The sequence below is a fragment of the Musca domestica genome, unplaced genomic scaffold (genome assembly GCF_030504385.1).
Source record: "Musca domestica strain aabys unplaced genomic scaffold, Musca_domestica.polishedcontigs.V.1.1 13, whole genome shotgun sequence".
In the NCBI taxonomy this organism is placed as follows: domain Eukaryota; kingdom Metazoa; phylum Arthropoda; class Insecta; order Diptera; family Muscidae; genus Musca; species Musca domestica.
In genome coordinates this window covers 3,635,653-3,650,597 of record NW_026712172.1, presented here as the reverse complement: position 1 = coordinate 3,650,597, position 14,945 = coordinate 3,635,653, and the positions used below count along the sequence as shown (strand labels likewise).

The 14,945-nt window shown below is 35.3% G+C and overlaps 1 protein-coding gene across 4 annotated transcripts in view; it reads left to right on the top strand.

Moving 5' to 3' along the window:
* Window positions 1-14,945, top strand: part of LOC101888456 (asparagine synthetase domain-containing protein CG17486) — a 65,587-nt gene that overhangs the window by 37,637 nt on the left and 13,005 nt on the right. Inside the window, exon 4 of one of the 4 annotated variants that reach the window (XM_059118505.1) lies at window positions 8,747-10,036. The exons of the other annotated variants lie outside the window; for them this stretch is intronic. Coding sequence (XP_058974488.1) covers window positions 8,747-9,046 — 300 coding nt within the window. The 3' untranslated portion in view covers window positions 9,047-10,036. Of the gene's footprint in view, window positions 1-8,746; window positions 10,037-14,945 lie in introns of those variants that run through there. 4 annotated transcript variants of the gene reach the window in all.

Here is a 14,945-nt window from a genome sequence, read left to right as displayed (position 1 = left end):
GGGTTCGTTAGTAATTCCAGCTACAGAAAATCAAAAATACAATTGTGTAAACAAAATCTATAATCTATAAAATCATTCTAAAAATAAATATAAGATTTTATTGATCTATATTCATACAAAAATCTACATTAGAATATGAATAATTGAATTTAGCACTCAATTAACTGACAGGGTCAATATATAAAAACTGATATTACCTACTAGTTCTAAAGGGGACATTTATTCTAATATCTTAAATAAGAAAAACATATGGTACAGTACCGTGTAAAATATTTGACATCATTATAGAATTAAACAAAATGAAGGTAATCGATTTAATTTTTATCCGCTAGTATAAGAGGGTAGAACAAAATTTTTTTTCGCATTTAAACCTCTTAACCCAAAAGCAGGAATTGCTTCTGTACGGATTTGAATTTATAGGAATAGAGAGGTTCCCACGCAGAGGAATCATATTCTAATATTGGTCTAACGTTTAAAAAACGTAAGACACCAGATGCATTATTCACAATAGAAATAATATGGCTATTAAAATTCACTTGGGGTCCATCGAATGACCCATTTCAGTGAAGCAATCTACTGTTGATAGCACATAACCATTGATGATGATTTAATATAGGGTTAGATCTAAAAAACACATCAATTTAATTTTTTTTAATTAAAAAGGATATTTAAGTCTCTTTGCAGTAAGTCAACATTTATTTGAGATTTATGAGTTATGAATAATTTGAATTTGGTAGACCATTAACAAGCAATAAAAATAGAACTGGTCCAAGATGACTTCCTTGTGGAATACGATATGGAACACCGATAGATTTAGAATTTAGGAATACATTCTTCGAAAGATTAGATTAAAAATCACAACATTAATTTACTGCGGCTCCAAGTTCATTATCATTATCTTGGTTGTTGAGATAGCAGGGATTCTTAACATTTCAAAATACTTTGTTATATTAACAAATGCTAAATCAGGAATTTTTCCATAAGTATTGTCTATACTATTTATTTGATGAAGGTCTACGTCGCAAAAGCGATCCACAACATCAAATGAAAAATTGTTAAAATTCCCAAGTGTGGTTAAAGGAGTCATCGATTTTGAATCTGACAATTAGAGCCACTTAATGGATGGCAAATCACCATGGACCAAAATATAATCAATAACATCCATTTTCTGAAATATTGATTATTTTGCTGAAATATGGCGATAATATAAGGCAGCTTCTGACGATGGAGATATATAAGAGCATGAGACAAATAATTTACATTTGCCCAAATTATAATTATCGTTTGGGGCAAATGATAAAGTTAATAATAACTCTCCACCTTGTTAATTATCTGAATTTTCTACAAATTCTTTTACAAATGCCCTAGGTGGTCTAAATTCATTCGTAATTACCTTATTAAAAAGATTTTGATGTAAAATAACTTTAAAAGAAGATCAGCAAGTAATCTCCTTCGATTTTAAACTTATGTCCTCAGCAGATATAACTGGTGCTAATCTCGAGCAGAGATTATGTCGCTGAGTTGGAAGAAGCCAACTTAGGTGCGTTGATGGGGGTTGTAGCAGATGTACTCGCTAAATTCATAGGAGTTGGGGAATCTTTTAATGTTTGCTTACTTCTAAGAGTGGGGGAAGAAATACCTGCTGAAATTTTAGGATTAACAAAACTTTCAGTAACTTCCGTTGCAGCAATCGTGTTTGGCGGGACTCCTTCGGCCACAGCGTTTGCATATGAGTTCGCTCTACCGTTTTCTAAGTTCGTAGAAGCCGGCCGAGGAACATTCATAGGAGTTGAGGAATCTTTTAATGTTTGCTTACTTCTAAGAGTGGGGGAAGAAATACCTGCTAACATTTTAGGATTAACAAAACTTTCAGTAACTTCCGTTGCAGCAATCGTGTTTGGCGGGACTCCTTCGGCCACAGCGTTTGCATATGAGTTCACTCTACCGTTTTCTAAGTTCGTAGAAGCCGGCCGAGGAACTAATATACAATCTATGCAGTTCGTTTACCCTTCGGATCAGATGCAACTGTCGAAGAAACTAATTCATCTAAATTATGAAATTTTTCGAAAATGTCATTAAATCGGGACATCTGGAGGTAAATGTTCCAAATAGGGATAATAATTTGACGAATATACGCAGATATTTCTTTCGAAAAGTTATAAAACTCTACGCTAATATTACGGCATTTAATACAACACCACCTTAATTCATTAAAATCTAAATTAAGGACATTAGCTACTTTTACCTCAACTACAGTCATTGCGCTGTTGTTCCAAGAGAATCAGTAGGATTCTTACAATTTTCGTACGAACAATACAAAATTAAAAACAGAAAATATATAAATTAATGCTAAAAGTGGGCAAACAAATTATGTACTTAGATGATATAATTTACTGTAGCGGGAATTAAAACGAGAAACTTTTAAAAAGAACAAAATAGATTAGTAAATAATTATATGGCAATTCTGTTTTGTAACAAGACAGCATGTAGGAAAAAGGAATTACAAACAATTCTAATTTGATCAATTGAAACAATAATCACATTAATATCACAAAACACACTACACCAAATCAGTAAGAAGTACGTTCGTAAGAAATATCTAAATATAAATATACTTATCTATGATTTTATATTAATTTTGTCGCACAAATTAGTTTAAAAACTTCAAAATGACACTTTTATTGATTTTAAATTTAGAGTACCAAATAAATTTTACTCTGTCGGCTAAAAGCGGCTCTAAAACATGTTTCTACATGTTTTACTAAGAGTTGCCATAATTTGTAGAAATAAAAAAAATATTTTAAATTGAATAAAAAATCTTTATAATCTTTTAACATATTATGGCGGCACCTCCAATCCTTCTTCCTGTAGTTTTGTAGCGGCTTCTCCAAACATTTTCTATAAGGTACTGTTTCAATATACAATACAAATCGGGTTGGCTGCACCATCTGGATTTCAATTGGGCAAAAACTTCTCGGATTAGTCGAGGCAGCTATCGTTCTTCAGCTGCGATAGTAGAGAATGTTCTCCGAGTACGATATTCACATTTTAGACCATGACTGCGTTAGATTGAATACTGATCTGTTTGATCTGATCTAGAGTCTCTTTCTTATACCTCTATACCTCCCTTTCAAGATCATGAATTTCTTTCCTTACATGCTTGGGCGGATTTTGCTTTTCCATCTGATTGTGATTTGGATGGCTCTGTTTATAACACACAAGTAAGTAGCGTTTCGCTCACAAGAAGTCACAAAATTTTAAAAGTGACAAAGTGAGTTTGAGGTGGACAAAACTTAGTCCACAAAAAAGGATTAAAATAACTTATTTTGATACCAAACAACTTTTTGCATTTGTTTTGATAGTAAATCTGACCTTACAATACATTCATGTAGGTCACTTTACTTGCAACTCGCTCTAACTAATTCTACCTTGTCTTCATGTACCATGGACAAAACTAAATCTATAATAACGAATTGAAAATTCCAAACTATCGTTCATTTGACTGGAAAATGTTTCCAAGCACTTAACGATAATAATTACTTAGCTGAGCTGTTACATGGATTGACTTTGGTTACAAGCCCACTTTTTTGGTAGAGTCCAAGCTTTGTAACAGTTGTAAGGTTACATCGTATATGAGGAAGCTCATTATGGTCTCAAAATATGCATTTAACAACAAAACTATGGGTGTACAACTCGGCCGGGCTATTTAATAAACAAATATTGTGAACAAAATAAACAACAAGAAACAACTCGGGTTTAAGGTACGGGATTACCTTTATTATATTTTTGGTATGTTCACTGTAACACCGGTAGGCTGTAAGTTTCCGAATACAATTTCATCAGATATCAATGTTTCGTATTTATCTGTCTATTGACTATTTGTTTTTTTTTTTTTTTTTTTTTTTTGGAAGCCGATGATTGCGCTGTGGGTATCATTGGGATGAATTTGAAGTCCTGATGGCAAAAACACGATTTTTTTATGTCAATTGCATACTTTGTTTGTGTTAGGATTGCGTTTGACACTATATTTATGTATAATTTTTTACAACATGTAATGTTTGAAGAGAAATAAATATAGACGTTTGCAGTATGGTGGCCCGTCCAACTCGGAAATAGTTCCTCATGTGAAAAAGATACCAGAAGAAGTGGAACACCATTTTTCATGAGAAAACTTGGGCTTTTGGGGAGAGACACAAGGGCCGTTCTATCCTATCTTAATATCAAATCTCTAATTATTATGAATACTGGAAGCGCGAAATTTGAAAACAATCACCTATTATTTCATATGTTTTAAATAACTTGGGCCTGATAAAAAATTTAGATTTTTCATGCTTGAAGGAAGTCGGATACTCCCTTGCTCTTTGTGAGATATTCTAATTTTATTATTTTGTCAATTTTTTACCATTTATAGAGGTACAAGAAGGAAGGGGTGGAACATAACACATTTTCGAATTTGATCATATTTAACAATAAGTAAAAAAGCAGCTAAGTTCGGCCGAACTTTTTATACCCTCAACCATTCGGAAGGAACTTAAAAATTACAACAAGTAAAAAAGCAGCTACCCTCCACCATTAGGAAAAACTTGAAAATTTTCCAAAAAAAAATCAGCCGGAAAATGCACCTCATATTGGGGTTATACGAAGGCGTGGTCCTGCATAAGTAATTTGAGTCATAGGCTGTAGTAACTGTTCCGAACTTGATATACGAAATTTGAAACAACTCCGGTGAATAATGTCGCAAAAATCATGAAAATACCGAATATCTAGGGGTACCGTTATATGGGCGCTATACTTAAACGTGGAACTATTTCGATAATTCTCTTCTAGGGGGTAAAGTACTCAGAAGGAACCCCTTGTGTGGAATTTCAGACAATTCTATTGAAAAATTATATACGGGATATACGATATCGGGGACCTATACAGACTTTTCTCTTTTAGGGGTAAAGTGCTCAGAAGAAACTTTTTGTGTGTATTTTCAGATTCCGAACTGTAGTAACGATTCCGAACTTTAAATACGAAATTTGACGTAATTCCGGTCAATAATGTCACGAAAATCCTGGAAATACCGAATATCACTGGGTAGCGTTATATGGGTACTCTTCGACAATTCCATTGAAAAATGTGGTTAAAAGCATCAAAGTACCGAATAATGAGAAGCACCGTTACATGGGGGCCTTTTGATATCGTGGACTGATATAGCCCATCTTCGAACTTGACATGCCTGCACACATAATACCGATTTGTGCAAAATTTTAGCTTCCTAACTTAATTCGATTTGACTCTAGCGTGATTACATCAGGCGTCTTAGAATTTTTCGCTGATCAAGAATATATGTACTTTGTCGGGTCTAAAATTACTTTTTCGATGAGTTACAGACTGAATGAGGGCTAAAATCATCAAAATACCAAATATCGGGGGTACAGTTATATGGGGCTATACGATATCGTGGACCGATAAAGCCGACCGATATCGAACTTGACCTGCCTGCAGACAAAATGCAGATCTATGCAAAATTTTAGCTTCCTTTCTTAAATCGTTTTGACTGTAGCGTGATTACAACAGACAGATTTTGTCATTCCGTTTGTAACTCCTCAAATTACTCATGTTGGACCTAACAAATTCTTGATCAGCGTATAATTCCACCTTCCGTGACACAACATTGTCCATATAGGTTCACGTTTTCTTATTTACCCTATATGATTGTACATCCTACTATTCGATATTTTGATAATTTATCACATTTTCTAACAGGATTGCCTTAAATTCGGTACTTAGAGTCTGCAACGGTTCCACCTTCTGTGGCAGAATATTGTATAGGTTCACGTTTTCCTATAACCCATATTTTTCGTACTTTCCGATATTCGATATTTATAATCGTTTAAAATTTTGTGTGTAGAGTTTGTAATGGATTATGTCTTCTGTTGCAAAAGACAGCTTGAATAGGCTCATTATTTATTTTATGACTCATAAGACGTTAACTCTAAATATTTGGTATTTTGGCGATTAAAGACATTTTTTAATTTGGAATTTGAAGCTAGATATACATCTCAACCGCAAAGCTTTACGGAATTGTTTGTATTTTATCAACTGATTTCACAGCAAAAAATGGAAGTGGAAGCATTTGTACTGTATTTTTTAGTTTTAATTTTTTAATTAAAGAATGAAAAGAAATGTATACTAAATACTTTTATTCACTAAATGAGATTTTTTTACTTCACAAAAACAAATTTAAACTTTTTATTTCATATTTTCATTTTCGAATTTTCCTACTGCTTGCAAATTTTTTTCAGTATATTTTCGTTATTAAGAATTGAAACCTTTTTCTATTGAGTAAGTGTCCGATCTCTGCCCACAATTTTGTAATATTTTCAAAGAATATGTTATTACGCGAATATTTTATGGATAATAATATTGTTGAAGAATTCTGGTCTTTACTCAGAATTCCGATGTTGAATTCCCAAAAAATTGAAACAATCAAATTTTTGGGGGCAGTGAAGAATGGGATGCTTTCTAGCACGTTCTTTCAACTCGCCTTCAGGGGTGTGGATGGCTAGGTCAAGATTTGATACATTGCCAGTCTTCTGGTTTTGATGAAACATTTCTCCCACGCTCTCTCGCCAACCCATGATTTTGGCACTTGATTGAACCAAGCTACTGTTACCACCTTCTTAATGCTTCCTGCGGATAGTTCACACTGTATTACAGCTTATATGTCAGTGTCGTACTGGAAAATGGTTCTTTGTGACGGCATGTAGCTCCTTCAAACATTGTGGCCATCATGTAGAAGGTTACCACTTCGTCAGCAACGTCATATGTCAGGGAGACATCCCTTTCGTGGTCACTTTCTTTGACCACATTCTTATGGCTGGAGTTGTGTAGAATTCGGCCATGATGGATCATTGAATGATGCTTTGTGCTGCAACGTTCACATCTGTGGGGCGAAGGGCATACTGAGCGGTGGTGACCATCTCCTTCTGAGAATAACTTTTTTTTCGGAATGTCAAACAATACTCCAGCGGATGGTTCCGGCCACATAGGAAACACCGTGGTTTTGGGTTGTTGGAATCCATATTGTATTTGTGAATAGAAAGAAAGGAAAAGACAAACAAATCTAGAGAAAGTAGCCAGGAAGGCTAAGAGGTCGGAGCAAGCCTCAAGATGGACAGCTCGAGTACAAAAACTGCGGCGTATCCTTTCAGCGAAGTCCACTCCCATGAGCTTGTAAATAATGCACTTCGTGCATTCTCTTATGCACTTTCTTATGACACTTGGAATATAATTCGCCTGTTTTATGGGTCTTAGCATAATGTTGTAATGTTTGAGTGAAGCAAAGGTTCGTGTGTATATTGGATTAAAAGTTTTGTTAGGCCACATTTTATGGGTAAAAGGACAGGGTGTCTCATCACAACTCAACCCAGAGTTATTCAATCTTCCTCCTACTCGAATGAGACCGTTTTCATCTAAGAAAGTGTTTAAACGAAGAAATGTACGATTATTACTAATTGGCTTGTCCGAAAGAGGTGTTCGTAATCAAGAGGATAAAATGTTTTTCGCGTCGAAACTATCATTCTCCGCTTAGCATCCATAATTTCTGCAGTCGTAATTGGATTTTCGGTAGTAAAAGATACCCCAGAGTGGGTTCGGCATCGACGTCGTTAAAAAAGACGAATAACTTGCACTATAGCTCTGATAGATCTATTGAAAGATAAAACCCGTTTGAATATGTCTTTCTCTGACCATGAAAATTTCTGGTCTTTATATTTAAAAATAAGAGCGAAGGTTGATTTCTTTTTCGTTTCTAGAGTTGGCGGTTTGAAAATTCTTGCTTTTTGCCATTCTTCTAATGGTTTCCGAAGCCAGGGTGGCCCATGCCACCATAGATAGTTTTTTTTGAGTTCGTATGGTGTGCAACCACAAGAACCAATATCTGCGGGATTTTCATTAATACTTACATGACGTCAATCTTCGCTGTTGCAAATTTCTTTAAGTGCCAAAATACGTTTTGCTACGAATGTTTTAAGTGACTGTGGATCTTTCTGAAGCCATCCAAGCACAATCGACGAGTCAGTCCAACAAAACTTTGTATAATCGTACCAAATATGCAAACCATTTATTAGCAGCGCCAATATTACAGCTCCACAAAGCTCAAATTTAGGGATTGTTAAACTCTTTGTTGGTTCGACTTTTGTTTTCGCTACCAGCAGGTGCCTGGTTGTCTTCGTTGGGTACTCAATTCGTATGTACACAACTGCACAGTATGCTTTCTCAGAGGCATCTGCCTATCCACCTCGAAAGGCTGCTTTCCTTAAAGTTCCAATAAGTTGAATTTGCTTCTTAAGAGCTTCCTCTAGACAATGTCCTCCAGAAAGCACGTCGTCCACATAGGACGCATACCTCAGAACCTCAGAAGACAGACTATCTGTCAATTTGCAATCTTCTCCAAAATGGTTTAAAGTCCTTATGGCCAAAAAAGGCGCACAGTTAATGCACAAATCAACTGTCTTCAATTGGTAGGTTTTGATGGGTTGCTCGCTGCTCGGACGATGAATTTCTATCTTTCGGATGCACCAATATCTACCAGTATATTTTTGTATATCACCGGTGAAGATATATCCATAAAATCTCCAAGAATTTATAATTTGCATTAAATCTGATATCAAAGTTGGTCCAAGGAGGAGAACATGTTTTAAAGAGTAGCCAAGAAAACAAATCATTGACCCATTTAATACAAATCTTTCTTTTGCAGACATGCTGTCAGGCCTTACAACCACATGGTGCGGCAAGTAAAACGATGATAGGTTCTCGTCCCCTTTCTCACGATGCTACACAGGCTCCATATGATCCAATTCAATTTATTCCTGTAGAACACGATTATACCCAGCTTTCAGCTCCGGAGACTTCCCTAAAGTTTTCTCCATACGAAAGTATTGAGCACTGGCACTATTCCTTGCACGTAGTTTTAATTCCGACACACCACTCAAATGATCAATGTTCACCTCTTGGGTCAAATCTTTGGCCCATTAAATACAAATCTTACTTTTGTTGACATGCTGTCAGGCCTTACAACCGCATGGTGCGGCAAGTAGGACGAGGATTGCTTCTCGTCCCCATTCTCACGATGCGACACAGGCTCTATATGATCCAGTTCAATTTATTCCTGTAGAACCCGATTACCTAGCTTTCAGCTCCGGAGACTTCTCTAAAGTTTTCTCCATACGAAAGTATTGAGCACTGGCACTATTCCTTGATGAACCTAAATAAATATCCTCTGGGTATTTTCTCGACGAAACGGAAGACGAATATATCGACCATTATCTTCTCGACAAGTTGTCTTATAAAAATCCTCGCAGTATGAATCATCATTTGTGTTAGGGATTCTTTCAAAATTTTAAACTTCCCAAAACTACCCAAATCTAGATTCTCTCGCTTCCAATTCTTTAGCGATGTCATATGGAATTCCTTCCATATTAATATTAGGCAAATAATCACATCCAATAATCATATTATGGTTTATAATAATTGGAATCAGCTCCGACACGCCAATCAAATGATCAATGCTCACCTGGTAGAAAATGCGATAACTTTGAAACTATTATACATCTTCAGGGAGAAGTCCGAATCTCTTTATTTCACCAACACACTGCTAAATCTAAGCGAACTCTCCACAAAATTTTCACGTAATCCACATATCTGTGTATCATGTCTCACTGTAGGAATGCTAAGTTGTTCCTGTATTCTTTTTGACAAAAAAAAACTTCGTTCTGAACCTCCATCTAATAAAGCTCGAACCAAAAACTTTTCACCAGCATGAAGTACTTCCACAACGGCAGTCGGTAGCACCGTTGTGCTATTATTCTGAGATAAAAACAGACGAACCGAATCTTTTGTAGAACTACTATTCCCAGGATGGGAGGAAGTCATTGGACCGTGATCTGAACCTCCATTACCTTTCTTATCGTTGTAATTCTCATTATTATTATTAATAATAAATTAAGCATTGTGTGATGCTTTTGTTGACACTTTGCACACGAACTTTGACTAGGGCATTTCTCTTTGGAGTGATTCGGCGATAAACAGTTCACACAATATTTATTTGCATACGCGAATTTCATCGTTTTATAGGGCGACAACAATTTAAATTGGCTACAATGCCTAAGAGAGTGATTCTGTTTACATTTTTTGCACACAATTTTATCATCGTTCGATTGGGAGTGGAATGTTTGAGAGCTCGAAAAACTTCGGCTTTCTTTCTTACTTGCTCTTTTTAAATGGCTTATAAACTCTGCTCGAAAAATATCCCTAAAAGCGGGCCAATTTGAATAACCTCCTTAAAATGGCTGTATGTCACAAGGCGGAAGTTTAAAACTGGTCGCTCCTTGATGACCCATGGTGGATTCTACCCGAGTGCTCCCATTTATCTTTGGTTGTAATTTACTTTGAGTTGCCTCAATAAGTTTCACTCTACATTCCTGAAATAATTCATCAAATGTGGCTGTTATCTCAACTGGATCTCCAGCTAAATTACTATCACCATCTTCCCTCATATAATTCTCGATACTTTCGACTAAATTATTCCAACGCCGCTCCAGCTCATCATGCTGCAGCTCCAACGCTGCTGCGCTATCAACTTTTTCAAAATTCGCGTTAAATTTCTTAACGAACCCTCTTAATTGAGTGTTATCAAACGATAATGATAATGAGTGGTGCGACTCACTTTCTTCTTCTTATTAGTCATGTTGATGTTCCTAAAAAAGCCAAATAAAGCTTATTACTGATTATTTTATGTTTTTGTGTATTTTGGGCTCTATCGATTCCTTCTTTATTAATTTCAAGGAGAAATACGTGGCAACACTCTTTTCCCAATTTGTTCACTCACCTCTCACAATTATCTTATTTATTTATTTTATGTATTTATGCAGTGTTGCCAACATTTTGAGAGCTAGAAGCGTAATTAAAAACCAGAAAAGCGTAAAGGCGTAAAAACTCCTTAAAAAAGCGTAAAAAGCGTTATTTATTTTTTTTTCTAACCAAAATGGCAAAATTGTCAATAAAACATTTTTTTTAAACTAAATACTGTTTTATTCAAAAATTATTTCGCATCTTTTATAAACATTTCATGTATATAAGTGCACACATATTTTTAAAAAATATGATAACTTTTGACAGAGATGTCACATCGCTTAATGACATACCGCGTTTGCATTTGTTCCCGTACAAAATTCAATTGACGCAAAGAATGTTGTATTAACAACATTTTACATGTGGTTAAAACTTACAGACATATACATTTTTACAAACAATTATGTTCACCTATAAAACCCATAGCTTCAAATGCAGTTGGAATGTCTGCATCAGTTTCTTCATTTTGCCATAAGACAGTTTGTAAAAAATAGTTTGACTTTTTGTAAACTTCCTGTGTAGAAATCTGTTTACAGACATTTGACGGCAGGTCATATTTGTCACAGCACGTATTCTCTCGACGAAGGCCATATTTAATATGTAAAATAGAATTGTTCTGATTTGTTCTGAATTCTGATTTTCGATTTATATAAATTCATAGCTCTGAATGCTCTTTCTACTTCTGCATTTGAGTATGGGAAGTTAACCAGTCTTATAACGAATTCTGATAAATCTTGGGATTTTGCCCTATGGAATCTTTGAACTCATTTACTTCTACCCATATCTATCTATTGTCAATCTTAGTTCCATATTAGAAATGACATCCGCGTTTTTTTCTTGTTCATTTTACTTTTCCTTCAATTGGTTTATAATACACAAAATTCTTCGTTTTATTTTGGTTTATTAAAAAAGAGTTACATGTAAACAAAAGAAATTCAATGAAGGAATGAAAGACACCTAGAGAATTTGCAGTAAAGAACTTGTGTAGAACTTACCATAATATCAAAATATTCGAATGTATAAACATTGCCACATTTTAAAATCTAAAACCCGCTAAATGCACCAACAGAAAAGATGAAAAGCGTACGCACAGTGCTTTTTTTCGTTACGCGCTATGCCCACTATTTTGGCGTTTTGGGCGGTCTAAAAAGCACCATAAATAGCGCGAAAAGCACTAAGTTGGCATCGCTGTATTTATGTATTCGCGAACCGTTATCTTTTTACTGCAAAAATCTCAAAATTCCAAAATAAGATTTTTTCGAGTTTTGCAACAACAAACATTCTTCACAAGCAATGTTCAATATTATGTTATTGTTATACGACGCGATTTTATTTTTTTATAATGTTTTAATTACATCAAAACCAAAAACATTTTGGTCAAACATCGTTTTAAATTTTGCAACGCAATGTTGACGTAGGTCACGTACACATATCTTTACCAATTTTGTGGTAAGTTACAGCCAAACATTTGTAAATTATATCCAAACATTTGTAAATTATAGCCAAACATTTTCGTAGAAATTGTATCTTGATGTAATTTACAGGAAAATAACTCACCTTATTCGTTGTTTATTGCAGCCTTGTTGCTGTTGATCAGCGTAAAATTCTAAGTCGATTTAGCGATGTCCGTCCGTCTGTCTGTCTGTTGTAATCACGCTATCTTTCGAATTGAATTGAAATAGAAGGCTAAAATTTTGCACACATGTTTATTTTTCTAGTAGGCAGGTTAAGTTCATAAATGGATCATGTAGGTCCACGTTTTCATATAGCCCCCGTATAACGGTATCTCCCGATATTCGGTATTTTGATGATTTTAGCGACATTATTCACCGGAATTGTTTCACATTTGGTATTTGAAGTTCGAAATAAATACTACAGCCTAAGACAGAAAATTATCTGTGCAGGATCACGTTTCCGTATAGCCCCCATATAACGGTACCCCTCTATATTCGGTGTAAATTTGCGTATACCGAAAGAGAGTATTTGGGATACAAGGTATCTCGAAGAGGTAGAGAGCCTTCGGAAGGACACGTTGAAGCAATTAAACAGTACCTAAAACCAAAAAATTTTAAGGAAGTTAGTGTTTCGCCATGATCGCAAACCCCTTGTACGAACTGACGAAAGACGGAGTTAATTATGCGATAAGTTAACCTTAACCTGTATTCCGAACTTAGCGATATACAGCCCTCGTAGCTACATTTCGGGTCGATATTGTTGCAGAAACAGTACGATTGTATTTTCCACTCAGTGACTTACTTCTTGAAGAGAACTCAAGATGCGGAAACGAGATACCACAGCTTCGAGTTAGAAATACCAGCTACTATCTTTTTTCTAAGGAGCGTTAGAGTATATCTTGAGTGAATAAAATTTAAGATTGTAACAGATTCCCATTCGCTTAAATAAACGCTTAATAAGAGAAATATTAATATCCGAATAGCAATGTGGCCTTTGGATTAAGAAAATTATATCTACACAATTGCACATAGCCCAGAGACAAAAATGGTTCACTTGGACGCAGTGTCAAAAATTGTAGCGACTTAAAAGGTAAAGTATATCGATTTTCAACCCAGGTTAGAGGCAGGGAAATATGTTATTTGAAATCAAGATAGGAAGAGGGGACCGTGAGTAGATATGCATAACACATACATAATTCCTTAATAGGAATGCAAGCCAAGCTTAGTGATTAAGTAGCACATTCTGATTAGGTGAAACAACTGAGTATGTTAGAGGTTGCATTTAACAATACAGTCAACAGGTCGATTGGAGATACACCGAGTTGGGTTTTGATTGGAGTTTACCAAAGAGGAGAAATCGTAGACAAATTATACGCATACCTAGAAGAAAACTTTTTGGTCCCTGTGGGGGTTGGGGGAATATAAAGGAGAACAGGGGCTGATAATACGAGGTCTTAAAAATATAATGAGCAGCGTTCTCTAGAAAAGGGGGTAGTGTGGACTCGTTTAAGGCCGGCGATTACGTGGAAATCAAAAATTTAGGCACAACGGTAGGAGTTAATAACTTAACCCCAGTCACTATTGCCAGGTTGGCTGAGCTGTCGATAATAGTAAGAACACAACTATTATATACGAAATAGCACAACCATGTAGTTGTAAGAGATTAATATATGTATCCTAAGATAGAAAACATTGGCGAAGAATAAAATACAAAACGATATCCACTTCAGTAATTTTAGATGCCCTTGTCATATCTGAAATGAAATGAACCTTCTACCTAGATTCCCATTATTTGTGTTTCCTGTTCCTTGTTTCAATTGGTCTGTTTTTAGCCCCTATTTTCGAAACTCATCCTGAATATGTTTCTTTTTTAAATCACTGGTTATTATAGAACCTTTAGATCCAAATTCTAAATTAGAACTGATTTAAGAATATCTTTCATAAATCGTATTCTTATGCGTAGTGGCGATAATTCAAATTCATGCAACTCCAATTGTCTGTCCGTCAAGTTTTATTTCGGTGGGCTGCAATGATTCGATTTGTATCTTCGCATCACTGACGGTTTCGCCAATTGTTCCCGAAGCTTACTTTTGAAATCCAATTTTAATTGGTCTGAAAAATTGTTTGAGCTTTCGACCAGCACTATTCACACAGAGGATATTTGGGGGAACATAATACCATTTGTGTCACCAAATATCCGCTGGCGTTGTTCGTCAAAGATACAAATGACAACTTGATCATTTCGGTGTCAGTCAGTCAGTTTCACATACAAATTGTTTGTATTGTTTTTGTCCAGATGCAAACGAGAGTTACTATACTGCTTTAACACATTTTATTTAAATGATTGTAGCAGTCGTTGAGCCGTATTATCGATTACCTCCTGCAGTTGTGGCTCTGCTGAACTCGGCGTAATTGCAATTGTGCTCTTTGGCAAACTCCATTTTAAAAACAATTATATTGAGATACGACGGATACAGATTTGAGCCCTTTTCAATCGCACGTAATCTGGGCTATATATATTTGTGCTTTGTTAGCTTTATATCCAAGAACTTTGCTAACGTTTTTTCATCGCTTGTAGTAGGAATACTTTTT